The sequence below is a fragment of the Mangifera indica genome, chromosome 16 (genome assembly GCF_011075055.1).
Source record: "Mangifera indica cultivar Alphonso chromosome 16, CATAS_Mindica_2.1, whole genome shotgun sequence".
NCBI lineage: Eukaryota > Viridiplantae > Streptophyta > Magnoliopsida > Sapindales > Anacardiaceae > Mangifera > Mangifera indica.
Genome location: NC_058152.1, coordinates 12,115,936 through 12,143,918, shown reverse-complemented (window position 1 = coordinate 12,143,918; position 27,983 = coordinate 12,115,936). Strand labels below are relative to the sequence as shown.

Here is a 27,983-nt window from a genome sequence, read left to right as displayed (position 1 = left end):
CAGGTTAATTTTCATACTAAAGCATAATAAGTGAGTGATGCTTGGAAATTCCTTTGTAGCTAAATGCTAAATGAGAATTTTCTTTTCAATACAGATTGATGTAAATGCACAGGAACTCGCAACTTTGAAAACTGTAGTTAGTTGTGTCCAAGAGTACAAGGTTGAACCTGACTATCCTCTTGATCCACTTCAGAAAAGGATTGAACAACTGGAGAGGTCGAAGTCTGACAAGAAAAGGGGTCAACACTCCAAGAAACAATGAGCAAACTGAGGATACCGTGGATTTCTTTCTCAAAGTGGCAAGACAGCTCCTCATAAGCTTGTTCTGCCTGTTTTCTGATGTGTCGTGCACTTGCGAGCAATTTGACAGGGCAACATATGGAGGAATGCCTGAGAGATATCCTCTGGCTGGTCCAAACTCCTATGATCATCAAGTTCCTAGCCAGCCTGTTTTTGCCCAGCAACCAAAATATTTAAATTATATAAGAAACATATTATTTTTCCGTATTTTCACCCTCAATTCTCATTTCTCTCTTTTTATGATAAAAGTGTCTTCACCGAATAATTATATATTATAAGATAAATTGTGATTTCTAAAAATATAAAGGGTTCTTTAATTTTTTGAGGGTTATTAGAAATTGATAAAAAGTTTTGAGTTTTTTGGAAAATTTTAAAATACATTATGTCCCAATAATTTCAAAAATAATGTTCCAATCTCAAAAAATTGAGCAGAATATAATTCAAAAATTAATTTATAAGTTTTTAAACTTTTTTAAAGTTTAAATTGTTATGTCTAAAACATTTGAGTATGATAGAATACTGTTATTTTAGGACAAGTGTTTTTTATGCTAATTAAGAGTAAAAAAGTGTCTATACAACAAACCCTTGGTGGTAAAATGTTATTTACGCAATATTATGGGTACTCATAAAATACTCAAATGGGTATAAATTTATGTATATAATCTTTAATTAAAGATATTATTTTATCTTTAATTCAAAATCACTCTATCACATGATGATACATATAAATGTATTTATTTATGTAGTCAAAATAAGTATAAATAATTTTATTTACAGAAAAAAAGATGTAAATAAATTTTTGGCCAAAGGACTATTTCCCACCTCAGTTTTAACACAAAGCCAAATACACATGCGGGGTTTGAAAAATCCAAATACCCACCCATGGAGTAACTTCTGTTAAAATTTTCTATTAAAAATAAGGGTAAAATGATAATTTTATCAATATTATTAAAAAAATGTAAAGTTCATTATATTTTCCCTTAAATTTTAAAAACTAACAACTTTACCTTGTCTAAAGTTTTCTAACTTTTAAAAGCAATATTCTCCCCCCCCCCCCCCCTCCCTAACCTAGGGTTTATTTTATTTCCCTCTTCGACCACCATCTCCTACCACTAGCAACAACGCTTTCAACCTACAAAATGTCGGCCACTAGATCTTCATCTCTTCGGTGTGAAGAAGAGTCAACAAAGATGCATCTTCGTCAATTTTGAATGAATCAATGATTCATCAAGTCTTCTTCTCGTCAAAAAGATGAAGATCTGGTGGCTAGCATTTCATGGGTTGAAAGCTTCTTTGTTGGTGGCCAGAGAGAGGAAGAAAATAAACCCTAGGTTGGGAGGGTGACTGTTACTTTTGAAAATTAGAAAACTTTAAGCAAGAGTGAAGTTGTTAGTTTGTAAAATTTAGTGAAATTTTATATTTTTTTTAATATTATTAGTAAAATAATGATTTTACCTCTACCTCCAACATAATATTATTATAGAAGTTAGCCAATAGGAGAATATTTGAGTTTTTCAAAATCTTATAAATATATATTTGCCTTTACATTAAAACTTGAGTGGTAAATAGTCCTTTGGCGTAAATTTTTATATGCCCTTAATAAATTTTTTGCCAAAAGACTTTATACTACCCAAGTGTTAGTCAATTATTAGTTCCCACCAGTTAATTTTGAAAATTTTAAATACATTCCCATGTCAAAAACCCTAAAATACATATATCATCTCCTTTGCACTCCAAAGTCGTCGGCTCTCCGACATTCAAACTTGTCTCCTCTCCGGCATCACTACTCGTTTCCTCTCTAACGTCTCAACTCGTCTCCTCTCTGACACTTGAAATCTTAGTGAACTCTCCATAACTTGTCTTCAAATCGTTAGTGCATCAAACTGTTTGTCTTCATCAGACTTTGGTATGACTTTTTTTACCTTGATTGAGATGAACTCTCCCGTTGATGTGCTAAGTTATTACCTTTTCAATGATTTTGTTTTGGTACGATCTCCATTGCTCCTCAGTGAATGGCTATAATGAATATTCTTTTTATTTATATATGATTTAGTAGCCTTTCAATTGACAGACAAATTGGTTGAAAGATCATCTTTTTAGTTCTCTTCCTTTTCTTTCCTTTACTTTTTTGGATTTGCACTTCTAGTGTGCAGTCATTCATTATAATGTTTGGACCTGTTCTACATTTATTTCATATACTTATGATTATGACCCTGTTGGGTTTTGTCTTGTTTATTTGTATATTTAACAATACATAATATGGTTGTTATAGTGCTAAATTTATTGCAGGGGCTTATTTGTTGTATCACGAATTTTATTTGCCTAGTGGTTTAGATAAATGTCCATACGAGGTTTTGTTATCGTTTATTAGTTCTATGGATTCTTTGCATAAACAAAAGAGTGGGTAGTATATTGTCCTGTTAAAAATACTAATTACCTATTTGGTCAATTAAGATTTTCACGGATGATTGCAACTTGTTCCATTCCCTTGATGCTCCTATGTGTTGAGCTGTATCTTTTCTGCACTATTTGAGTTCAAATTAACAATGAAGTACTCCTGCGATATTTGTCTGCTCTCGTTCAAGGTGCTACAAATGTTTTCTGGTACGAATATCATCAATTACAGAAGAATTGATTTTCCTTAAGTTGTTAGTTGTGGAGATAGCTTTAGTAGCTTTGGATGTTGTTACTGTCAATAGTTTTCTGTGTTTCATGTCCTTAGTAGATCATCCTTTTTAAAATAATGCAGGAATTAAAATTCTCAGTTTTTCATCACTCAAGATCTCAAATTCTTTTGCAGTACCATCTTCTTTCATTCTTGCGTTGCTTTCATACAAATTTGGCAGCTAGTGATGTATAAATTTCAATTGTCTAAAAGCCAGAGCTTGATAGTTTCCAAAAAAGGGAATTTTTAACAGTTAATAACATGCAATTCTGCAAATTATTTGTCATGTTTCTGAGCATTTTGAAACGAGCATTCTGCATAGATTTGTCTGTTCTAATACTTGTCCGAAGTCTGTTGCATTCCCTTCCATAACCATCCTTGTGATGATTGACCTCCAACATTCTGGCTCTACCGTGATTCTTTCATTTTACATACAGTCTTCTATCTGTCCTGGTATCCTATTTCATGTCATATATAGAATGTTATATATTGGTAGAAAGTGAGCTATCAGTTGTTTTAGTATTCCTTTCCTTTTCCTCCATGTTGGTGACTAGGGGTGGATACGAACCGAGCTGAACCCGAACACTCTTTGGCTCGAGTTCAATTAGAGTGAAAAATAGTTCGGCTCAAATTCGTCGAACCAATATTAAGGGCGGTTTGAGTTCAGTTCAAATGAAAATAGTTTGATTTGAGTTTGACATGAATTTATGGCTTGGATATGTGACTCAAATTCATGGTTTGAATTCGTGGCTTATTGATAAAACGACGTCGTTTAACAATTATTTAACGTAGTTAGAATCAAGCCATAAGTCAAGTTCGAATCGAATCGAACCATCTATCCAGCTCGTGAGCCAAACTGAACTTAACTATCTATAGTTCAAGTTCGGCTCGATTTTAAAACAAGTTAAACCTCTTAACTCAAACTCGGTTCATATTCGAAGTAAATAAATTTGAATCAAACTCAAGGTCCAGCCCTATTGGTGACTAAGATGAAAAGCTTGCAGAAGGGATCAAACTTTATGCCATATCAACAACTGCAACCTCAAAGCGAACCATTCTTTTGAGTTGACGAGATTGAGGGAGTATTGAATTATGATGAGAATTTTAAGTTTATAAGTGTTGTTTTAGGGAGATTGCAGTTGTTTCACTGTGTTTTTCATTTTGTTTGAGTGTTCAGTATGTAATTTATGTTAGAACTGAAAGCACATCTAAATTAGATCACAAAAGTACTTCTTAACCAAGGATTTCTTTGTTCAATTATCAAGGCAAAGTTCAACCACTAAAGGAATTTATATTGGTTCCAGTTTCAAACGGTGAAACTGAAATGGGTTCAACCACTAAAAATATTTGTAATATATTTAAGAAACTATAATACTAAATAGAAAAATTACATTGGTAAATTATTTTTAATTATGTTTAAATTACAATTTTTACATAAGGGGTACTTTTGTACATTTAATTTCATAATTACATAGCATGAATTTTTAATTTAAATTATAGGAATTAATGAGATATTTTTGTTTTTATATTAAAAAGGAATAATAAATAATTTACCATGTGGATTTAGATTTTTCACAATTAGTGGGTAAAAATGGGCAATCAACTAAACCTTAGGTATATTAAATTTTTAACCTTATAATCTATTGCTTGAACATTTCACCATTCCCTTCAAACTAACACTTGACATCTCTCACTCTCTTAAAGGAATGATGAGAGAATATTCTCAGAGCTCACTCTCCAAATTCTTTTCTCTACATCTTTATCCGTACCGTTTTACTCTCACTTGAATCGCCCTGACCCTCCTAGAAAATGGCTTGGGCATCTACTCACACTCACATTGCCGCCACCATTTTTCTCTTCTTATATCTCCTCCAACCAACTCCTGTCACTCCGACTGTCAATCTCCTAGTCGGTGTCACCCATCTTGCCATGGTATTGTTGCTCTACCAATTCCCTCCTAATATTTTGAGGAGCAGCTTTTTGAATTGTTGTCGTCACCTTCAGAGATTCACATCCAGGTCGCACGCTAGCTCTCGTATGCAACTCTACGACGATTTACTTCTCAACAGGTTTGAATTTTTTTGTCTCTTTATGTAGATTTGTCCTTAATCTCTTGTTTCAAAGTGAATTTTTGTTTGCATTTGTGGTGATTTGGTGTTGAAGGTATTATACTACGCGCCTCTGGTTCGTTACACCACCTCAACAATTTGCTATTAATGTTGAAACTAGGAGTACTATTACCTATGTCCCCTGTGCTACTTGTGAGCAGTACAGCAGACATCAGGTTATTTTTAATTTAATTTTATCATTTTGCCATCTTCATGTGAAGGGGAGCAAAAGACTCTTTGGTATTTATTGACATAATTAGGTGTCTAATTCATGCTATATACTGAATACCTAATGTGTAGCTTTCAAGGTAAATGAGTAAAAATATATTAGAAATTTTTGGTTATGTAATTGACTGGAACTTGGAGTTGATGTTTATTTTCACAAGGATCCCAAATTCGAGCTTGACTTATAAAGCATGTATCCACCTGTAAAATGCAATCTGGACTGCAATTGTTACCATGACAGGGTACAATATTTTTACAAGAGACAGGTTGCTGAGAGGAGTTCAAGCAGTGGTGTTCATTCTCATTATGAAATGGTGGGATGGATATTGGCGGGGATGCTATGGTTCTTGATGACAGATATCCATAGCAAACATGGTCTTTGCTCATCCAGACCCTCTGCGCAGGTATGTCTTAAAATTTTTTTTTTTTCATAGATTAATTTATCATTGAGTTAAATTCAATTCACAACTGATTTCCTTTTCATAAACACATCATATTAATGCATGTGATATACATATATATATAAAACTCTATATTGCCTTATTAATTATTTATTTATTTTGTAGTTTTGACTGGTTTTTGGTTCTTGTTAGTCTTGATTCCGTTCTGCAAAATTCCAAATTTTTAGTACATAAATTTGCTGAATCTGACCCATTTTTAAAGCCTTGAGGATAAGTGAATGAATGAATTTGGTAGCTATATGAATAGGCCTAGTAAAATCAATGCCTGGCAAGGAACAATTATAGGAATCACTAGTTTTAAGTTAAAATATAACCTAAAGTAAGGCAAATGAAAAACATCATAATTTTTTATAATGGTTTGGCTTATAAAATTCCAAAATGGTTTGGCTTTAAAAGTAATGAATCTTTTGTAGAGTTTTTAGAAGGCTTGTGAGTTGTTGTATCATTACAAGACTATTAAAAACTTAAAATTTTCCGAGTTGGATTTATCTGACTGTTAAGGAGAGGTCATTTCCTTTGGTTGTTTATTTGAATCAAAAGCGTTTGAGGCTGAGGTTATTCAATCAGATCAGAAGCCTTGTTTTCTATGGTTTTATGGCCTTAACACATACTAGTAACTCATAAACATCTTTCTCACGGTTATGCCCTCAAAAAATGTGGCAGCCTAAATATTTCTGCTACATGGTAACTGGACTCAAACATTGAATTTAATTTATTTATTTAGTGAGATTTTAACTTGCAAAACTTCTTTCAACTCTTTTCAATGACTTCTCATATTTATTTAACTCTTTTATCTATAATATATTTTTTTTCATGTTTTACATGCTAAATATTGTTGTAAGGTATCTTTTAATTGTTGCCTATGGTTATTTCTAAATTATTTCCCTTTTGTTTCAAATATATAATTTATATTTTAAGCATGAAAGATGTCCTATATGTTTCAATTGGTTTATCAAGATTTTGTATATAACTCCACATATTAATAAACTTCACATGATTAGGATTTTTATTTTATTTTATTTTTCAAAGAGAATGGTTATACAGTGATCCCAACTCATAACCTATTGAAAATGATCTTTTGTCTTTCAATTTGTCACATGTTGAAATAGCATAAGGCTATGCTGTTATTGGTATTATCGTTATTATTGATGGAAGTATTCATTGTATTTTACAGACTACTTTATGTGATTCACAAATTGCTGCACCATTGAAACCTGAAGATTGTCTTCTTAGAGAAACTCTGATGGAAGTACAAAGTCCATGAGCTCATTATATTAGGTCTGAACTGATTGATAAGATTCCCTTTATGTCCCCACGTCCCTCTTTCATATGATAAAACAATGGCTAATGCGTTTAGTCAATGTTGCCTTCTGAACTACTCGCTAACTTTCTGTCTATGCTATGTAGACAGAAATTAACTAGTAATTAATTTGGTGTAAGCTTGTAATTAATTTGGTGTTATTACAGATAGGTATTATATCCCTTGGTGCTTGGCATAGCTTGGAGAAATAATTTGATTTGAAATTTGCTAATCATCTAGCGTTACTCTCTGTGCAGGGGTTGTTGAGTCCTTGGTTAACAGTGGGAAACAAATCAATGCCGTACATTTCATTGATGCCTTGCAGCTTACTGAAAGCTTTCCCCCTTTTCCCCACTTGAAGACATAAGAATTCAAGGAGAAACTCACAGGGAAAGGGCGTGAGTTCGGGTGGAGCTACTAGTGCACAGGTTAATTTTCATACTTAAGCATAATGAGTGATGCTTGGAAATATCTTTGTAACTAAATGCTGAATGAGAATTTTCTTTTCAATACAGATTGATGTAAATGCTCAGGAACTTGCTGCTTTGAAAGCTGTAGTTAGTGGTGTCAAAGAGTACGGGCTTGAAGCTGACTATCCTCTTGATCCACTTCAGAAAAGGGTTGAACAACTGGAGAGTTATCTGATAAGAAGTGCAAGAAACAAAGAGCAAACTGAGGATACTGTGGATTTCGTTCTCACAGTGGCAAGGCAGCTCTCGGTAGGAATGTTCTGCCTGTTTTCTGATGTGTTTATAATTTACTTAACGACTCGAGCGAAATGTAACTTTTCCTCTGACAGGGTATCCTCAGGCTGGTTCAAACGCTCATGATTATCAAGTTCCTGGCCAGCCTGTTTTTGCTCAGCAACCAAATGATGGAAGAATATGTTTTATCCCCAAGATGATAGAGTTAATGTAACTTCTTACGGTGCAGTCTCAAAACCAGCCATATATGTAGTTATCAAATGCAAGATTTGAATGCAACTTTTAGTACATATGCAGAGAATTTATTCCTTATTCCTCTCTTCTTATAAAATGTGTCTTTGTCATTGTCAAAGATAAATTTTATTTTTTTTTAAATATTCTCAAGAGTCTCACAGTTGACTCTAAATGTTTTTCTCTACATCTTGATCTGCACCATTTTACTCTCACCTGAATCGCTCTGCACCGTTTAACAAAATTGACTACATATATGCCTTCCGTCTTGTATATGACCTAATAGTTAATTTTTAATTAAAATTATGAAGCAAATATAACATTATTACCGAAAACAACTACTCCTAATTGAATTGATTATCTACCAATCACCTTGCTAATAATGGGTTAACTAATATAGTACAAACTTAATTAATGTTCTAATCACAGCGAAACTAAATGGTTTCCTCACTCCTGTGACAAACGCCCATCTCACTCAGCTAATTAATTAGTTAAAAATTCCCTGATGAAACAAAAATCACAAAATCTTATGATTAATATATATATATATATATATATATATTTTTTACAAATAAAAATTAATGTTGTCCCATTCTTATGGCTCGGTTTCATGACTAGATCACACGTGCTAATTATTTTTTACAAATTATGTTGTTAATTTGGAGTTATTTATGTTTAGTGGTTGATAAGAGGCCAATTATTTTATGCTTTCTGTTCCATCTCCTGGAACAGAAAGCACAGATTTTAACTAGTCCAAGCAAGCTAATCAACTTATTACTTGTAAACAAAGTTATAAGAACAAGAACCTAAAACCCTCTAAATGGGTATTGTTTTTCCAGTTTCTTGGAAAGATTGAGTTATCACTCTGGTGGACTTCTTACCATGTTTGCAATATTTCCTGGCTTCCTCACATTCTCAGAAACAATGTGACAATTAGAATTGAAGGGCATGAAATAAAGAAGCAGATTTAGATGAGAACAGACGAAGCACAAAAATAGAAAGACATGAGCTAACCTCGTCTTCTCAGCGGTGAAAAAGAGCTATGTCTGAAGGCCCTCAGCAGCTGTAGTATTCAATTAAGTTACAGTCAAAAACAGAAAAAATGCAGTTTCCTCAAAATGAAAGGGGAAATGGATATCATATTATGCTCAAGCATTTACTTCCAAATCAACAAAAATAGCTGAAAAGCATAAGGAACAAATCAGACTGTCAGAGCAATCAGCATTTACAGAGCATACAACCACGTTCTCAGAAAGTGGTGACTGCGAAGAGTGATCTCTAATGCCAGTCAAAGCCTGAAAAATGAATTTTAAAAAACTTACTCTTTTTTTTTAATTCAATGGGGCACCTAAGCAAATCTATTATTAGAGAAAAGATTTGAAAAAAAGAAATATTCAGTGAAAGAAGCACTTCTGAACAAAATCTGGATAAACCCAAAGAATCTGTGAGAGCATATATTCTCACCTGTTAATCACCAATAGACGGGTGTCTGAAAATTTTCATTTCTTGTCTGTGGACATACAATACAAGCACTCCAACATCTAAACGCTGCACACCTGAAAGTACTCAAAATTATCGATCAGCAAAACTGAAACTATTGAATACAAATGATGCGAACGTTGATTGTTTTACCAGTGAAAAGGCAGCTGCTGCAATTTCTACAGTCTCTCTCCAACTTAAATTGATCTTAAGTCTCTCTACTCAGCCTTGTTCCAACACTTCAGACCCTTTCTCCTCCACCACCCAAGAGCACAATCAAAAAGTGCACAACAGAATCACTACTCCAGCAAGCAAATTTCAATTTCACAGCATCAACCTACCAAAATGAAGCAATGTAATAGTAAAAAAATAGGGGGCAGCACAGAATGTTATCAGAAAATGTTTTTCATTTATCAATGTAATATTCAATCACTCCTCAATTCATTTCATTACAATGCTGTCAATAGGAATAAACTGGAAACTGCTTAAGAAAAAACACTCTCCAATATGAAGATGAAAATACTAAGCTGGCTAAGAGGCCAGTACTCCCCACAAAAATAAACTCTCAATACAAATTTGTCTACATGATTCTTTCTACACAGCAATGCTCTCCCACTCCCATTTTAATTCTCATAACCGCCTCTATTTCCATCCCAGTCTTAGGTCGTGTGTCATTATTTAAAGCTGCTGACATATACATCCCAGGTCCACTTTCTCCCCTGGCTGCATCTGGATTTCTTCAGGGTCTTTCTTCTGTGGGCCTGCATGAACAAACTTTAGCAATTAGTACCACATCAATAAATTTACAGAGAAGAACTTCTATGCATTTTGAAATCTCTTTCAATCAAATTATGCAATAACCTTGAGGTTGACATGAGACTCCTGAATAGTCTTTCCATCCTTCTTTTTGCTCCACACGTGTCCGTCCTTCTTAAACTTTCTAAGAGTTTGACTAGGTATCATAAAAAATAAGCCACCCGGAATTAGAAATCAATGCAACAATTAATTGCATGGGTCAAAAAGTTGGAAGAAACAAGGTTCTAAATGAAACAATACTTGTAGGTGTTTCTGGTTGTTGAGAGATAATTATATCGAGGCTTCTATAGTTGGTAAATATTTCGCCTATTTCAGCTGCACTAAACCATCAAATTTGAGCTAGTTAGTAAATATGCATTTTTTATGTGTATAATACATGTTTGTCGTATTTTACCATTTTAAACATGTTTCATCAATGTGTATTTTAGATCACATTGCATCTTTCAATTGTTGTGTACAAGGCCATATTTGAGTCTTACTCTTTGATTTATTATTTTTTAAAAAAAAAAAATAGGAACTAGATAAATCATAAACACGACAAGAAGACCACCAAAGTAATCTCTCAATCTTCCCAAGAAGCTAGAAAAGTTATACCCCTCAAGTATAACAGTTTACGTAAGTTTCTCCCCAACATAAGTTCTTGTATTGATTAAATATATTTTTTTTTTATTAAAACAATCCACTGTTACCCTAAAAGTGTTTATCTAAAATTGATTAAATTTTAAAAGTTTCATTTGTGGCTCAAGAAACTTGGTGAAGATGAAGGTAGACTTACGGTGTTAAATGTAAAAGTGATACATACTCTAGCCTTACAGATTATAATTAGTGCACCAAAAATAGATATAAACTCAAATGATGAGAATGAATTTACAACCCTTCATTGGGGACATAATTGGTGCCACCCACAAAAGTAAAGTAACTTGAAGAGTTTTACCTCTCATACTTTGCTGCCCAATAAAAAGTTGAAAATTCATTCTCATTACTTAAATTTAAATCTATTTTTGTTAGAGTATAACCAAATGCAACTGCAAAATGTATCACTTCTACAGCTAAAACTATAAGCTCACCTTCACCTGTATCAAGTTTCTTGAGTCATAATTGAAGCTTCTGCAAAATTATGCAATGAAATTTTGAATAAACACCTTTAGGATAGCAATAGATTGTTTCAATTCAAAAAAAGAAAAAAAAACTCTAGAATCAATGCAAGACTTGTGTTGGAAAGAAACCTATAAAAAATAGATTTTTTGTTTAGGGTTTAGGGATAACCACCTTTAGGATAGCAATGCATTTTTTCAATTCGAAAAAAAAAAAAAAACCTCTGGAATCAATACAAGAACTTGTGTGGAAAAGAAACCTTTATAAAAACAGATTTTTTGTTACCTCTTCCAATGAAATTTCAGTTATATAATTGTTAAGACAACTCTAAGACAACAAGTTTTTATATCTTTTATGAAAACTTTTAATTATAGCGTTACCAAAATTATCTGTAGGATCCATAATAAAAATGAAACAACACAAAATTAAATAAATATTAAAATACTCATTAAAATTATATCACACTTACAATTAAGAGGTACAACTTTTCTAACTTCTTGGAAAGATTAAATGATTACTTTGGTTGTATTCTTGTCGTATTTATGATTTTTTGGATTTTCTTGTTTGTATTAGAAAAAATATATATAAAAAAGTAAGACTCAAAATATGACTTTATACACAATAATTAAAGGATATGATGTGATCTAATGTTGTCCTCTTGTCTTCCCTTTAGTGAAGAAGTACTATGCCTTCATGTTTCCTGCATCGGTGGTGTTCAATTAACTTGGTAGGAAATCAATAACAAAAGTCAACCCTTCGAAATAAAAGTGGAAAAATGAAATTATATCAACCTTAAGCATGCACTTCCAAATGAACCAAAGAAAAAGCCAAAAAACCCTGGACAAATCAAATTGCCGCAACAATAAGCATACATATTTTTATGAATTGTTTATTTGAAGACATTAGTTAACAAAGTGGGCACTTGCACTTAAACAAATTTATTTAACAAAAGATCCAAAAATTAAAAATTAAAAAACAATATCTTTTGAGAAGTTGTCATAAGACTCATATCATCTGAATAAACCCCAAGAATCTTTGAGGAAGAGACAATGGTTTCTTACTTTTCAATCATTAGATAAATACGCCTTCGCAAATTTTCATTTATTTCTAAATAAACATACAAGCAACTCAACATCTCAACCATGTTAACTTGTAAAATTTCACTCTTGTTAATTGATGAAACTGATAGACAACATTGAATATAAAATCCACATCAAATTATTGCACGAACCTTGAAATTTTAATAAACTCATGTACCGTCTTTGCATCTTTCTTTTTCTTTTTACTCCACACATGGTCATCCTTCCTAAACTCCCAAAGCCTTCGCAGCTTAATGACAAAAAAGGAGCCACTTGCAATTAATGTAACTTAGCCAAATTACATCCATAAAAAGGTTAGAAAAATAAAATCTCAAATGAAACAATACTTGGAGGCCTTCGTTGTGGTTGAGAGGCAAGTATTTGAAGCTTTTCATGGTTTTCAAATATTTTGCACATTTCAACTACACTCAATCACCTGTGTTGCGCTTCTTTCACGATTTCTTCAACACCCGCGTCATTCAAACAATCTGCAACATCATTCATATCAGTAAAACAATTCAAATTGTGAACTCATTCATAAGTACTTTCTCTGTTCAACCAGAAAGCATCTACCTGAAAGTGCCATAAGAAAGGTGTTAAAGATGAAACAAATGCTTGCAAAAACAGAGTATTCTGTTTATTGGAAAGTGTAATTATACTAAAATTTGGTGAAAAAATGAAAACAGTGTAGACTGATTGAAAAAAAAAAAATTGAAGAGAAAAATAGGAACCCTAAGTGTATAGAGAGAAAAAGAATGAACTGAAATACTGTATAACCTCTTATTTTATTGATAGAATGGCAAAAAGGTCCTAAGTTTCGATTACATTTGAATTTATACTCCTTTGACTCTGATGTGGCAATCCTGGTGAAACGCAATAACCACCATTTATCTTTTATAGAGAAAGCACACTAACATCGATTCTAAGCCGTTGGATTTTACTAAATGAGTCGTTAACTAACCGTTAGTTTTCTGAAAGGCTTGTGCCTCCCTGACACGGTTGAGCCAAAGCACCAAAAAGGGAAAGATGAGAGGCAAAAAGTGTCATAAATGAAAGGAGAATTGTGATGAAACGAAATTAAATGAGAGAAGTTTACATCGAGATGGTCGAAGAGCAAATCCAGGGGGGTACCGATCACTTCGTTGGTACAGAGTTTTATTTGGAGTCATTTTTCAAGTGCGCCCAGAAAAATTCAAATGCAAACTTGTAAAATTAATTTCTCTAGCATGCTCAATTAATTTTATCTGTTAATAAACATTTGTTAGCAATGATACTTATAAACTCCGGCAATTCACAAGGGCTACTAGGTGTCCTTAGGTTTAGGAGGAAATCATTCCCAAATACATGGGGAAAAGGCTGATTTCAAAGTCATTATTATAATCTTGCATGCCATCTCCTAGAACAAGAAGAGAAGAAGCAACATTAATATTGACGAGCACACATCTTAACAAATTAGAGAAAGCTGTTCAATTGAATACCTGTAAAGAATACACTGCAACAAGACTCATCTTCACAGTCGTTATGATAATCCAGCAAGCCATTTTCTTCAACAGAAAAAAGCAAAAGATGTATTAACTTGCACATTTTTAATAATAAAAGCAAACTAATCAACCGATTTAAACTCAGATTTGTAACCTGGCATTCCATCTCCAGAAAGCACAGACTTTAACAAATCAAAGCAAACTAATCAACTGATTACTTGTAAATAAAATAGAGTTGTAAGAAACCGAACCTGAAACCCAGAATGGGTATATTTTTTCCAGTTTCGTGGGAAGATCGAGCTGTTACTTTGTTCGTCTTCTCTCCTTGGAGCCTTTGCAATATTTTCTAGCTTCCTGATATTTTCAGAAATAATGTGACAATTACAATTGAAGAAGGGCATGAAATAAAGAAGCAGATCTAGATGACAACAGACGAACTGACGAAGCACAAAAGTAGAAAGATATGAGCTAACCTTGTCTTCTCGGTAGTGAAAAAGAGCTATGTCTTAAGGGCCTCTGGAGCAAGTGTTCAATCAGGTAGTAGTAAAAACAGAAAAAAATGCAGTTTCCTTCAAAATTTACTTCCAAATAACCAAAAATAACTCTCACTCTTCAATCATCCGATACATGTGCCTTTGAACCATCGGAGATAAGTAGATCTGAGGCTTTTATAGTTGACAAATATTTCAAGAATTTCAGCTGCTTTAAACCATCGGAGTTGTGCTTGTTTCCTTATTTCTTCAACATCTATATCAAGATGTTGATTTGGTTATGATCTTCTTCTCTCAATAACGTAATCATTGGTTAAGTGCTTACCTTTTTTGAGCAGTAAAGCGTGTACCTGAGATCTCCATAACAAAGGTCGGTTTTAAGCTGAAAAGAAACGAAACGGATGAGAGTACAGAACGGAAGGGAAGAAAGAGATGCGAAAAGGAGAGAAAGAATTATAGAGTTATGTACTAAATTTATGTACTAAATAATTTGGAATTATAGAGTTAGGAATCAAGATTTTCAAGAACAAAAAACAAATCAAAAAAGCATAATAAATAAAGAATTAAGTTATGATGTGTTGTGAATTGAAAATTAAGTCAATGATAAATTTTGAGCACTTCAATTTTGAGTAATTTAAGTTAATTAATTTCTTTCCTTTTCACCACTATAAAAAAAAAATTAATTTAATTTCTTTGAAGAATCTTTGGCATTGTGTTTTGCTTTTGGAGTGTATTATGTCGTGTAATATCTTTTTAAAAAAATATATAATAAATTATAATTAACATGTTATTATTTTTTAAAACATCTTTAAAATTTAAAAATTTTTATATATAATTTTATTATATCATTATTTTCTTAAAAAATGTATATCACTTTGTATTTGTAATATATATCATATCATATAATATGTTTATTGTATCGTATGAATTTAATATACCTTATTATAAATATTATTTTTTAGTTATATTGTATTATATCATATAATACATATTATATACTTTCATGTTTTAAAGTAATAGAGCAGGCAGGTGATGGGCTACACCGAAAATAAATATATTCTTAACAAATTTCAGAATTATATGTTATGGAAATGGCAGCAATTTTCTTTATGTGTGGTCAAGGCCCGGGGCTTTTAGTCCCATAGGCCCATTTTGAATAGGCGTTCAACGACCGTTTTGTTGTATAAATGATATTTGTGCAATGATTCATTTATAAATAACATTTTTTAATTTGTTTGTATAAATTGATTAATGTCTAAGGTAAATATCTTTGGAATTATAGAATCATAACAAAAGAATCAAATATAACTTTATTATGATAATCTGAGTATCATTATTTTTAATAATGCTCATTTTAGAAATATTCATACCCATAGTATTATCACACCCAAGGGTAGTAATAATATGAATAAATTATCATTATATTTAATGATGCTCCCGAAAGATATTAATAGTTGTAAGTATCGTTATGTTTAATGATACTATGAAAGGATAATGACAATTATAAATATTATTTTGTTTAATGATTCAATCAAAATATTTTGATAATGAAAAAAATGATGAGAAAATAAATATTTAATTGTTCTAAGTACTATTTTTATGATTTTAACAATCAATTATTTATATTCTCATTAAAATTAAACATATTTATACTTTTAATGACATACCTTTTAAAATTTTCACTAAAAATCTTACAAGCTTGTAGTGATTGGTCTTAGGAGTGTATAAAAAATGGTTTAAACCGAATCGTTCAAAAATTAAAGTTTGATTAGATTTGGGTTGAAGAATGGTTTGATTTAAAATAAATAATTTACAACTTATAATCCGATTTAGGTGGGAATGAAACCAAATTGATTTGTTTTAAAATTTTTTTTAACAAAATGATGTTATTTTATCTTCGCATAAATAGTGCTGCTTATAATGGCAATTTGGAGATGATAAAGAGAAGAATCTTTTATCCCAATCATATCACTCATCAAATGAGCAACTACAATTTTGACATATATTTGACACATCTAACATAAGTAAACAACTCCTTGGCACTTCTTGTTGTCTAAGGCACCTTTCTTAAGACAATCAACAACGAATTTCTTTACTGCATGTAAACTTAGTCTGCTGGATTTTATCATACTCAATATAGAAATTCTTTTATTCAGTTGATCTATTATCACTAGATTTTGCTAGTTTATCAACCTGTAAGATCAAATTTATATCTTCAGTCGTCATTGCGAGCTAACTATTTTAACTTAACTTTAAAGGAGCATTTGATTTGAGTAATGTTTTATTATCAAAATTAAAAATTTATTTTAAAGATAAATTATCTTAAAGATTATGAGATATAAATTATTATTATGTTTGATAAAATTTAGTAAAAATAGATAACTATGAATAATTATTATGTTTGATTAGAGATAATAAAATAATACTAGTATATTATTTTACTTGAATACCCTTGGATATAATTATTTTAAAATATTTTTCATGTTATTTGTTATATTAATTAATAATGAGATTATTTTTATCCTAAAAAATTTAATAAATAAAAATATAGTTATTATAAAATCAAGATTATTTTGATAATCTTTTAAAATCTAAGGTGGAGGTGGTAATCAGATTATTTTTTATATTAACTAACACATTATCATGAGTAATAAAAGACTACCAGAGTAATCTTTATGAACCCCAACCAAACACCCCTCAAAAAAGTTGAAGCTAGTCAAGACCTCTACAAGTGATGTTTGTAGTAGATGTGCATGATCTTAAGAAGCTAGCATCTCACTGGACTAATTTCATATCCAACACAATTTACCCAAGTTAGGGATAATAATTCAGGTTCAAATTCATCTTTGATTGAGAAGTCAAATCTTGAGTATAGTATATGGAAACATGTTGATAAATTGATAGTTATGTGGGTTTTGAGTTGAATTTCAAAAAATATGTTTAGTGTAATTTTCAGTTGTAAATTTGCTTTTAAAACATGGAATAATTTAGAAAGTGAGTTTATGGTTGAGCCTAGACTGCAAATGTTGCTTATTAGGAATATGATTTAGAGTACTAAGAAAGATAATCTTTGTGTTAGTGAGCATATGCAATTAAAGTGAAGAATTATGAGAAGGAGCTTATCAATCACACACTTGATGGACTTAGATCAGAGCATGATGTTGCAGTAGTTAATTAGTTTGACCTTTAAATTAGAATCTAAAAACAGGTTCCATATCTACAAAAGTATGAATTAAAAGCTGAAAAGACTACTAAAATGCCAATTCATATGTAATGGAAATATAAGAAGTCAAGTTTTCTAAAACAAAAATTTTGTTTTCCCACTCAAGGTTAACAGATTTCTACTCTTTTAAATTTGAAAAAGTCAATTTCTCACTTTTTTTTAAGTAAGGATATGTATAAAGAAAAGAAAGAATCACATTCATGTACAACCCTCCCAACTATATCAATTTCTATGGATACTTTACTAGCACAACCAGAGGAATACAACAAGCAGAACATGACAAAACCACCTGCAACATCGGTTGGAATACAGAGCAATCACACTGACGGAGCAGACAGGCCGGAACAGACTTCCAACAAAGAAGGAGAATCTCACACAACCGAGGCACAAACAATGGGGAGAAGTAAGAAGCTTCTCCAACAGTAAGCCCAATAGGCCCGGTCAATAAGGCACATGGAGACTGAGGTTTGATGCTATTAACAACCCATTCAGTTTTTAAGCATGAAAGATGTCTTATATGTTTCAATTGGTTTTTCAGGATTTTGTACATAACTCCACATATTAATAAACTTCACATGATTAGGATTTTTATTTTTTATTTTTTTTTAAAGACAATGGTTATCCAGTGATCCCAACTCATAATCTATTGAAAATGATCTTTTGTCTTTCAATTTGTCACATGTAGAAATAGCATAAGGTTGTGTTGTTATTGGTATTGTCGTTATTATTGATGGAATTATTCATTGTATTTTACAGACTACTTTATGTGATTCACAAATTGCTGCACCATTGAAACCTGAAGACTGTCTTCTCAAAGAAAATCTGATGGAAGTACAAAGTCCATGAGTTCATTATATTAGGTCAGAACTGGTTGATAAGATTCCCTTTATGTCCCCATGTCCCTCTTTTATATGGTAAAACGATGGCTGATGCATTTAGTCAATGTCGCCTTCTGAATTACTCTCTAACTTGCCTTCTGAATTACTGGCTAACTTTCTGTCTATGCTATGTAGATGTTGAAGCACACCTTGATGCTATTCAGTGCGCTGTTTTCTGGTTGAGTTCTCGCTGCAGTCTCGTGGGAGAGAGCATGCACAATGATGGCAGCGTGGAGTTTGCATACTACAAAGAAGGTGCAATCGATCAAGTGTTAATCCAATTCGGTGATCAAATGGTGGTGTCATGTAGTTTAGGCTTTAAGATTTTATAAGATATTTACTATATTCTGTTTACTTTTGATACTTAATTATGCTATAGTGAGTTTTTAAACCATTTAAAAGGTCCTAGATTCAAACTACAATTTATTATCACATGTACTTCATACATTATGTTAGCATTTGTTAATATATATATAGAGAGAGGGGATATCAATATAGCTCCTAAAATTTTATCTAACATTTATTAGATTTCATTATTTTTTTATTGACCCCTTATATTTTGTTTTTATTCAACTTTGATCCTGCTAAATTTTATCTTTGGGTCCACTACTATGGTCAAGACATGGTGAACTCTCACTTGTATGTGTATTGGGGTGGGAATGTAGATGCAAATATTCCCTTCCCTCTTGGATATTTAGAAAAAGAAGGGAATATAGGACAAAATAAAAATAGAAGCAACAATGCCATTTACCTTTTTAATCAAGTTGTAGTCTGGATTTGATGATATGTATTAATGTGTTAATAAGGTCTTTAAAAATTTACTATTAAATAATTCATGACGAATTTAACAATTGACTTGATGAAAAAATCTTGTGAAAATCTTCTATTATTTGAGAAGGTTTAATTGTTACTTAGTTAATGAATGTCAAATCATAATATTTTGATCAAACATGTGGAGTGACTTTGTTGTATGCCAATGGTGATGATTTGAGAAGAGAAGCAAGAGTGGACAGAGACAAGAGATTGAATATTGTAAATTGCTCTGCTGATTATTGTTTGAAGTGCTGTCTAAACTGCTGCGATGAGCTTGAGCAACGGGGGAATTTTACGAAATCCTATGAAATTTTAGATAGATGGTCTCCTCATTTAGGAATATACAAGCTATGGATAGGCCTACGATTGTAAGCATCTTTCTTCTACATAGATATTTTAACTCATTGATCTATTTTCAGTGACTTCTCATATTCATTTAATTGTTGCCTTTGGTTTTCTCTAAATTTTTTCCCTTTGGTTTCTAATATATGATTTATATGTGAAGCATGAAAGATCGAATGGAGAAGACTGTATCTGATTTAGTATCTGGTTCAAGCTTGCGGTGGGAGGTAGTTTAACAGAAGTTGTTATCCTGCCGTTTGGCATCAACTGCTCATTAATGGAAAAAGAAGCACCCGTTATCGAGTTGTTACTTGAAGTAACTGGTGATGTGCATGTTAGTTATCATGAAAGAAAATTAGTCTTAGAATTCCTCTGTTTTGATTTTAGATGTTAGTGGCTGCCTGATTCTAATCATGAGCATGAAGACCAAGATATGGAAAACCAATATCTTGTTCTTGTTGCTTTTGCATTTAAATTAAAGTCTTTTTCATTCTCTACTTGTGATATTGGACTTTCATCGCTGGATTTGTATAATTAGACTGCTACATACCGCATCTGCTTTTCTACTTTTGCATCCTTCTTAAAGATTCGTCTTCTGTTGATTTCATCTGCATCAAATTATGTCAGAACTGAACTATTAGACTCTGTTGCTATTGTGTAAGTAGAGCAAGTTTCTAAGGTTTCCGTGACTTTGGTTGTTATGCACTGGAGCTCAGTCAATTTGATATCCTGTTAGCCTGATTTTGTTTTAGTTCTAATTTAAACCCCAAACTCTGATACCCTTTATATCAATTTTGCATCTTCGTGTTTTCATGCTTATATGTTGTAACTGTGTTTATGTGTAAAGCTAATGGAGCTGCATCCCATCATAAGTTCGAAGGGCATGAATTCTCCATCCACTAGTTTGTGACCCCAAGTAGATTTGGAATTTATGAGATGATTCATTAACTTGGCACATGGGGGAAAACTTTAAAAGTAATGGCAATCCAAATACATCAATGCCTATGATCATGGAGGTGGATACAAAACAAGACACTCAGGTGCAAACTATTGACATTTACTCGGTCTGATAGTAGAAGACACATTATTTGCATTCCCAGTCCAAATCATTCCTCTGTTCAACTTTTCAACAGAAAATACATCACATGGAACATTCCTCCCTCCTAACAAGTATGAACAAGTAGCAAGCAAAACTTTTGGATAAGGTGAGTTTGATTGTGTTTTGTTAACTCTGATTATAATATATATGATTATTATTTGTATTGGGTGCATATCTGTTAAAAGATTCCCATTGAAAACTAGGACAATCCAAACTGTTTTTCTCCTCCATGTTCTCTTCCGCCAGTTTTCCCTGCTGTATTTTTCTAGTTCAGGTTTGCTATTGCACATGTTTATCTGCATCTTCTGTTTATGGCTGACTTAGTCTTTGATCCTAGTTTCTTTGAAATTATTGTTGCTTTATGTTTGCCTAGTTGGCTGAAACTTTGAAATATTACACTTTTCAAAAGTAGTTCATGAGGACTTTTGGTCATAGCTCTGTGATCTGGTATATTTGTATTTTGCTAATGTTAGCATATAGTATTCCGCTGTTTTCTCTAGCTTTCTAGAATAATAACTATTTTCAAATCGATCCATTTCTCCATCCTCGACATAAAAGTTACTCAAATAGTCTATATTTGCACAAAGCCAAGAATTGGCACATAGATTATTTAATGTACTATGCACTACCTTTGACTTAGTGCATTCAGTACTTGTAGTCTCACAATTGGCCAATTTAATCCATAGGTTGTTGCTAATTTTGTATATGGTTTTTAGATAGGTCAAATGATATTCCCTTCAACATGAAGTGAGTCTTTGTTCTTTTTTTTTTTTAATTTTTGGTTACAAACTCCTGCAGGTACAAAAACGTCTCTCATGAAACGGTGAGGCTGCTCGTAAAAGCCAATTACAGAAAAAGGTACAAGAGGCCTGCTTTGAAACAGATTCGCAAACATGCAACAAGTGGTTTGGGATTTTAAATTTAATTTGTGGTTGTTTTGCAGGTGCATTTTCAGCAACTAGAATCTAGTATATTAAAGTTGGTTTAGTTGGAGCATATGCTTGAGCGAGCTAAACAACAGGTATAAAGAAGATTTACATGAATAAAACTATGTGTACAAACAAATTATATAAATTTATTTGTACAAATTGAGATGATAGTTTGTAATTGGATAATGTGATTGTTTACTTTTTTTATTACTTTAAAATCACTCAATAAAATGCTAACCCATTAAATTGTATGAATAAATTTATACAATTTGTTTGTGTATGTAACATTACTCTTAAAATTTTTTAAACAACGAATGCTACACTGCAGGGCTTGTATATAGGTGGTGGAGTAGAAGGTTCTCAGACGGGGTTTTCTGGACCTAAACTCAGGTTTGTCAAATTATTCTTGAATAACTTCTAGTTTTGATGTCCTCATAGGGACCTGGGTTTTCTTCTTCACAGCAACTTTCCTCACCTTCCTCTGCAGTTCCACAGCCTTCTGTCACAAGTGCTTTCCTCAGCAATTTCTAGCAGCTTCTTCTGCTGAACACAAGCTTTCTCCTCCTGCAGTTCTCACACTCCAGCAACAACACCACAGTCTCCAGTGAAGCAATTAACACAGCAGCACAAATCAACAATCAAACCAATCTCAAGTCAACAAAATGATGTCGTGAGTGAGAAGAAATACTGGAATTGTAAACTTGCGTTGAGATACTATGGAGACAAACAATATTAGTTCAATACAAACTGGATCTCATTTTTTGGAAATTGAAAATGTCTGTCAAATACCCAATTCATAACCTAAAAGATAACAAATTCGCAAGGCTTTCGAGAGGCCTGCAACTGTTCCCTAATTTTCCCAATTTTTGTTGTAAAATCATTGATGATTTTCTCCCTCCTCTCCACTGCTTTTATGTCTCCTAACAGCCAAGCTCTCTTCTTGCTTGCCACATGTTCTCCCTATTTTTGGTGGTGTATGCGACTGAGAGTTTGCCATCTGCCCCCTTTACCTTGCTGCCATGTGTCTTGGGAACATTTTATTCCTTTGGTTATTCTTTCTGTAGGAGTCATACATAAGTTCTAGCACTCAAACATTGCTGTTTCTTGAAATTGCATATTTTGGTATCTAAATCTCGGAGCCAAGAGTGTATGCATGATAATATAACTGTTTGTGGAATTTTGTTACTACCAGCTTACCACCACCACCACTCATGGTATGCTCCTGATATTTACTGTACAATCGTGTTCCCTTCAAAGCATTATTCCCTTGATATTTTCATAGTTTTGTTTTTTCCACCATCATTTTAAGTACATAAGAAAAAATATATCCCTTCTTCATCCGCACTGAAGTCATTTCGATGCTGTCCATATATCAATGTCTCAAAAATATTCCTGGCAATAGATTCCAGCCGTCCAGAATCACAAGTTTCCAACGCTTTGCAAACTTTACACCTCCATGAAAAGTGATGTAGTGTTATGCAGCTATATTTATGAGCTCTGATGTGCTTAATCTGTTCGTTGAGATTTGATTTCCAGTAGTTTCTGTTGCTCATAGAACACTACTTATTGCCATTTCATCTTCTTGCATTCAACAAAAAGTCCTTACTGAGGTTTGTGAACTGAGGTCTACTTTGCAGGACTACATTAGTGATACAGAGCTTCACGTACTAGTGGAGCATGCTATTTTGAACTTATCCGCATGAAATCTACTGTTGCAAAAGCGGATGTTTTTCTTGTAATGTCTGACATGTGGAAGACAGCAGGTGAATGGTTTTTCTTTTGGATAAGAGGATTTCGCCCTTATGAGCTTCTCAGGCGAATCATATTTCAATTTAATTGATAAATGAAATAATTTGTTCCCCTCTTATTCTTTTTTATTTATTTTTTTTTATTTTCCCCCGTTATAAGTTTATGGAATATATTGTAATTTTTAAAATGTTAGAGGTGTTAATAAAAATTTTAAGTTTTTTTTAATTTTAAAAAAGTTCAAAATGTTTTTGAAATTGAAAAAATTTAATATGCCTTAAATAGTTTAGGATTTTAAGTGTAAATTTTTAAATAGATAACAATATAATAGTTGTTTGATATTTATATTAAGTGTTAAATAACAATTTTGTAATTTAATAAAAGGATAAAATAACTATTTTAAAGAAAACTTGACAAATTCATTGACAGAATGGATGACAAGTGGGAATTTAGCTTTTTAAAATTAAAAAGATGGAAACTTGGCGTTTCTTTAAAACTTTAGTGGGAGACAGTGATTTGGCCAAAAACAGTAAAAAGGGAAAAGGAAAGGCAACTTGCTTGAAAATAAAATGCATGTGGAAATCAAAAGGTAAGCGTAATGTTCACGGGTCAAAAGGTCCGTGTGAAAAAGACGAAAGCAGAGCGTCTTCCGGGAAAACAGATAGTGCAAAAAAGAAAAAGGGAGGCCATCTTCCTGGAAAAGAAAAAGAAAGGCTTAGATATTGTGGAATATAGTTCAGTTACTGAATTCGGTGATGTTTTAGTTATTGTGCTGATGTATGTTAATAAAGATTTAGTCTTTTAAAGCATCTATTTAGGTAGTTTTTGCATTAGTTTGTGAGGACTTTTGGTCATAGCTCTGTGTTCTAGTATATTTGTATTTTGCTAATGCTAGCATATACTATTCTATTGTTTTCTCCGGCTTTCTTTTATAACAACTATTTTCAAATTGATCCTCTTTTCCATCCTTGACTTAGAAATTACTCAAATAGTCTATATCTACACAAAGCCAAGGATTGGCACATAAATTACTTAATGTACTATGTACTACCTGTGACTTTAGTGTATTTTGTGCTTGCAGCCTCATAATTGACCAATTTTAACCATAGTTTATTGCTAATTTTGTAGATGGTTTTAAAGTAGATTTAATGATATTCCCCTAACATGAAGTGAGTTTTTTTCTTTTTGTTTTTTGTTACAAACTTTTACAGACACAAAGGCATCTCAGCACAAAACCGTGAGGTTGTTCGTAAAAGCCAGTTGCAGAAAAAGGTATTATGAGGCCTGATTTGAAACACATACCCAAACATGCAACAAGTGGTTTGGGATTTTAAATTGAATTTTTTTTTTTTTTTTTGCAGGCCTATGTTCAACAGCTAGAATCTAGTATATTAAAGTTGGTTAAATTGGAACAAGAGCTTGAGCGAGCGAGACAACAGACATAAAGAAGATTTACTATTTTTATTTCTCACTTAGCTGGTATTATGACACTAGAAACCCTTTCCCACCTATTTCCTACTTACATTCAAATATTCAAAACAACGGATGCTACACTGCAGGGTTTGTATATAAGGGTGGAGTAGAAGGTTCTCACATGGGGTTCTGTGGACCTGTAAACCCAGGTTTGTCAAAGTATTGTTGAATAACTTGTTTTGACGTCCTTGCTCACAAACATTGCTATTTCTTGAAATTGCATGTCTCTATTTGCTTGTTTTGGTATCTAAATCTCAGGCTAGGAGTTTATGCATGATAATAAGAGTGTTTGTGGAATTTTGTTACTACTAGCATACCACCACTAACACCACCGATGGTATGCTCCTGCTATTTATTGTTTAATCGTGTTCCCTTTAAAGTATGATTCCTCAATATTTGCATAGTTTTGTGTTAGGATCCAAAATGTAAAATATGAGACTTGAATCTTACATTGGAAAGTGTAGGCTTCTAGTGTGAGATTTGTATAACTTTGGGCTTTCCGATTTCAATAGCTAGTGTTTGAGGGGTGACTCTCCTAAAGTTTATGTTATTTGGTATCAAAGTAATTATCATGTCTCTCAGTTGCAATTTTGTGACTTGGGTGGTAATGCACCAAAGTTGTAGAGCATGATGATATGTTCAGATCTTAAGTGTAAGATATGAGACTTAGATCTCACATTTCAAGTGCTTGCAAAAAGTACATAAGAAAGACTCCATAACTTCTTCATCCGCACTGAAGTCCTTTCAAAGGTGTCTATAAATCAATGTCTCAAAAATCTTCCTGGCAATAGATTCCAGCCATCCATAAGCTCAAGTTTCCAGAACTTTGCAAACTTCACACCTCCATAAAAAATGATGTTGTGTTATGAAGCTATGTATATAATCTCTGATGTCTTGAATCTGTTCTTTGAAATTTGATTTCCTGTAGTTCACGTTGCTTATAAACCACGACTTTTTGTTGATTTCATCTTCTTGCATTCAACAAAAAGTCCTCACTGAGATTTGTGCAGGAATTGCTGCATTTGTTGCTGCATTTGAGATGGAGTATGGACACTGGGTTGAACTGAGGTCTGCTTTGCAGGCCCATATTAGTGATTTGGAGCTTCACATACTAGTGGAGGGTGGCTTGAGCCACTATTTTGAACTTTTCCGCATGAAATCCACTGCTGCAAAAGCCGATGTTTTCTATATAATGTCTGGCATGTGGAAGACAGCAGCCGAACGTTTTTTCTTTTGGGTAGGAGGATTTCGCCCTTCTTAGCTTCTTAAGGTGATTCATATTTCAATTTATTTAATAAAGTGAAATAATTTGCTGCATTAAAGGTAGAATGGATAATAAAAGGAGAAACCGTAGCTTTGGACACACACTTAAATGTTGCTTGCTCACATTCTTCTTAACTGAATTGTTATAAAAGGTCTTTCACCACAGGTAGAATAACGCTGATTCATAAGCTGACATTGATAATAGGTTCTCGGTCCTCATCCTGACACCTTGACTGAGTCACAAAATATGGAAGTCAATAATCTAAGACATTCATGTCAGCAAGCGGAAGATGCTCTGACTCAAGGCATGGAGAAATTGCAGTCGACTCTTTCTGAAACTGTGGCTGCTGGTCAACTGGTAGAAGGAGGTTACATCCCAAGGATACCTGCTGCAATGGAGAAGTTGGAAGCTCTAGTTTGCTTTGTGAACCAGGTAAGAATCCACATCATTGCCTGATCAAGTATGGCTTTATTCTGGATTCTTCCAAAGCAGAGCTGATGTTTCTATTTGCATGCTATCTTAACTTGCGATATCTTTCTGTAATCCATTTTCGGACCTATCAATTAGTTCTTTATCGGCACATCTGATTTAAATTGAGAAACTTTATAGCGAGTTAAATTTGCATTCATCTGTGAAATTGAAGTTTTCTTCTACTTCCAACTGCTCATTAAAAGCACCATGCAGCTGTTATGGGAAATAACTAGGTAATGATTGAGTTATTATTTTGGCTGAAATTCTGCAAGCCCGTGATGCCAGACAAATCACACCAATTTTAAACCACCTTCTTGGCATTGAATTCATTATTTAGGTTATTTTTTGCAGTCATGATTCATAGGAAATATCATTTTCGTGATATTCTAAAAAAGCATAGTTGATTTTTCCTTGAGTGCTTCATATTTCTGCAAAACTTAAGTGGGGTTACAGAGTCTAATATGGATCTTAGCATAGCATGGTTCTTTCAATTTTGGGTTCATACAATCTGGTCTATGTTAGTTTTTACCAGGAACATCTTGACAAGTTACCAACTTCATAAGCTCTGGCCTGAACAGGCTGATCATCTTCGCCAAGAAACATTACAGCAGATGTCTCGTATCCTAACGACTCGCCAGGCAGCTTGAGGCTTGCTTGCGGTAGGAGAGTACTTCCAACGTCTTAGAGCTTTGAGTTCAATTTGGGCAACCCGTCCTCGTGAGCCTGCGTAATCTTATACCCGAAAAAATCAACAAGCTCAAAATCTCTGGAAGATCATCATTGTCGGAACTTTGTTTCCCGATCAGAGGTACCTCTGGACATTGCTATTATAAACATAATCTGCATGCTTTAAACTGCCGACATTTTTGAAGCAGCTGCAAGCGTCTGGAGAAATTGTAAATATAAATAGTCTTTTTACCTGGACAAAGTTATGTTTGAAATTAAATCAATTTCTGATGCATGATGTTCATTTTTATCATCTTTTAAAGAACATATTTAAGGCTTATGTTTTTAGGGTGCCGCTGCAATGTTGTCATGTAAATTTTTACAAGAGAACAGTCTTTGTATGCCATATGTTGTTATTTTACAAGATCTTGCATTCTTGGAGTATTAATAGATACTTGATTGCGTATTTATGTTGTTAATAAATAAGAATAAAAATAAATCAATAATTATTTAGGTACTTTCTCCAATGTAGATAGATTGGTATCGAATGAGTGAATTGATAACATTAATATAAGGGAAATTATTAAAAATAGACAAAATTAAAGGGGTCAAAGCGAAATTGCCCAAAAAATTTAGGTTTAAGC

General features: G+C 32.8%; 2 protein-coding genes and 1 pseudogene across 28 annotated transcripts; 2 read left to right on the top strand and 1 right to left on the bottom strand.

Annotated features, from left to right (window-relative positions):
• The first annotated feature begins 4,692 nt into the window (after nucleotides 1–4,692).
• On the top strand, nucleotides 4,693–7,425 carry LOC123199237. Its single transcript, XM_044614168.1, has 3 exons — nucleotides 4,693–5,249; nucleotides 5,540–5,702; nucleotides 7,317–7,425. The coding sequence occupies exons 1-3, from the start codon at nucleotides 5,182–5,184 to the stop codon at nucleotides 7,416–7,418; spliced, it is 333 nt and encodes a 110-aa protein (XP_044470103.1). The 5' UTR covers nucleotides 4,693–5,181; the 3' UTR covers nucleotides 7,419–7,425.
• Nucleotides 7,426–8,674: 1,249 nt separating this feature from the next.
• On the bottom strand, nucleotides 8,675–14,984 carry LOC123199235. Of its 27 annotated transcripts, none has more exons than XR_006498245.1 (11): nucleotides 14,418–14,981; nucleotides 14,196–14,298; nucleotides 13,942–14,007; nucleotides 12,811–13,859; nucleotides 12,616–12,705; nucleotides 10,684–12,221; nucleotides 10,530–10,609; nucleotides 10,335–10,425; nucleotides 9,627–10,234; nucleotides 9,459–9,550; nucleotides 8,679–9,057 (listed from the first exon to the last, which is right to left on the bottom strand). XR_006498245.1 is itself a non-coding variant. In XM_044614165.1 (9 exons), the coding sequence occupies exons 4-9, from the start codon at nucleotides 13,047–13,049 to the stop codon at nucleotides 10,213–10,215; spliced, it is 351 nt and encodes a 116-aa protein (XP_044470100.1). In that variant the 5' UTR covers nucleotides 13,050–13,859; nucleotides 13,942–14,007; nucleotides 14,196–14,298; nucleotides 14,418–14,907; the 3' UTR covers nucleotides 9,863–10,212. The 27 variants fall into 27 exon arrangements, 2 of the variants coding, with proteins under 2 accessions (XP_044470100.1, XP_044470101.1); XR_006498241.1 differs by having other exon boundaries at nucleotides 12,616–12,713; nucleotides 14,418–14,980; XR_006498246.1 differs by having other exon boundaries at nucleotides 12,616–12,713; nucleotides 12,900–13,859; nucleotides 14,418–14,980.
• Nucleotides 14,985–20,647: 5,663 nt separating this feature from the next.
• On the top strand, nucleotides 20,648–27,629 carry LOC123198974 (annotated as a pseudogene).
• The last annotated feature ends 354 nt before the right edge of the window (nucleotides 27,630–27,983 follow it).

What these genes read in the sequence shown, in the direction of transcription:
- LOC123199235 (XM_044614165.1), bottom strand. An exon ending in GTGAAAGAAGCGCAACACAG is followed by an intron (nt 12,714 to 12,899) that starts GTGATTGAGTGT and finishes TTTGTCATTAAG; the next exon opens with CTGCGAAGGCTTTGGGAGTT. An exon ending in ACAACCAGAAACACCTACAA is followed by an intron (nt 10,426 to 10,529) that starts GTATTGTTTCAT and finishes TATGATACCTAG; the next exon opens with TCAAACTCTTAGAAAGTTTA.
- LOC123199237 (XM_044614168.1), top strand. Translation starts at nt 5,182, where the DNA reads ATGTTGAAACTAGGAGTACTATTACCTATGTCCCCTGTGCTACTTGTG. An exon ending in AGCAGTACAGCAGACATCAG is followed by an intron (nt 5,250 to 5,539) that starts GTTATTTTTAAT and finishes TTACCATGACAG; the next exon opens with GGTACAATATTTTTACAAGA. An exon ending in CATCCAGACCCTCTGCGCAG is followed by an intron (nt 5,703 to 7,316) that starts GTATGTCTTAAA and finishes CTCTCTGTGCAG; the next exon opens with GGGTTGTTGAGTCCTTGGTT.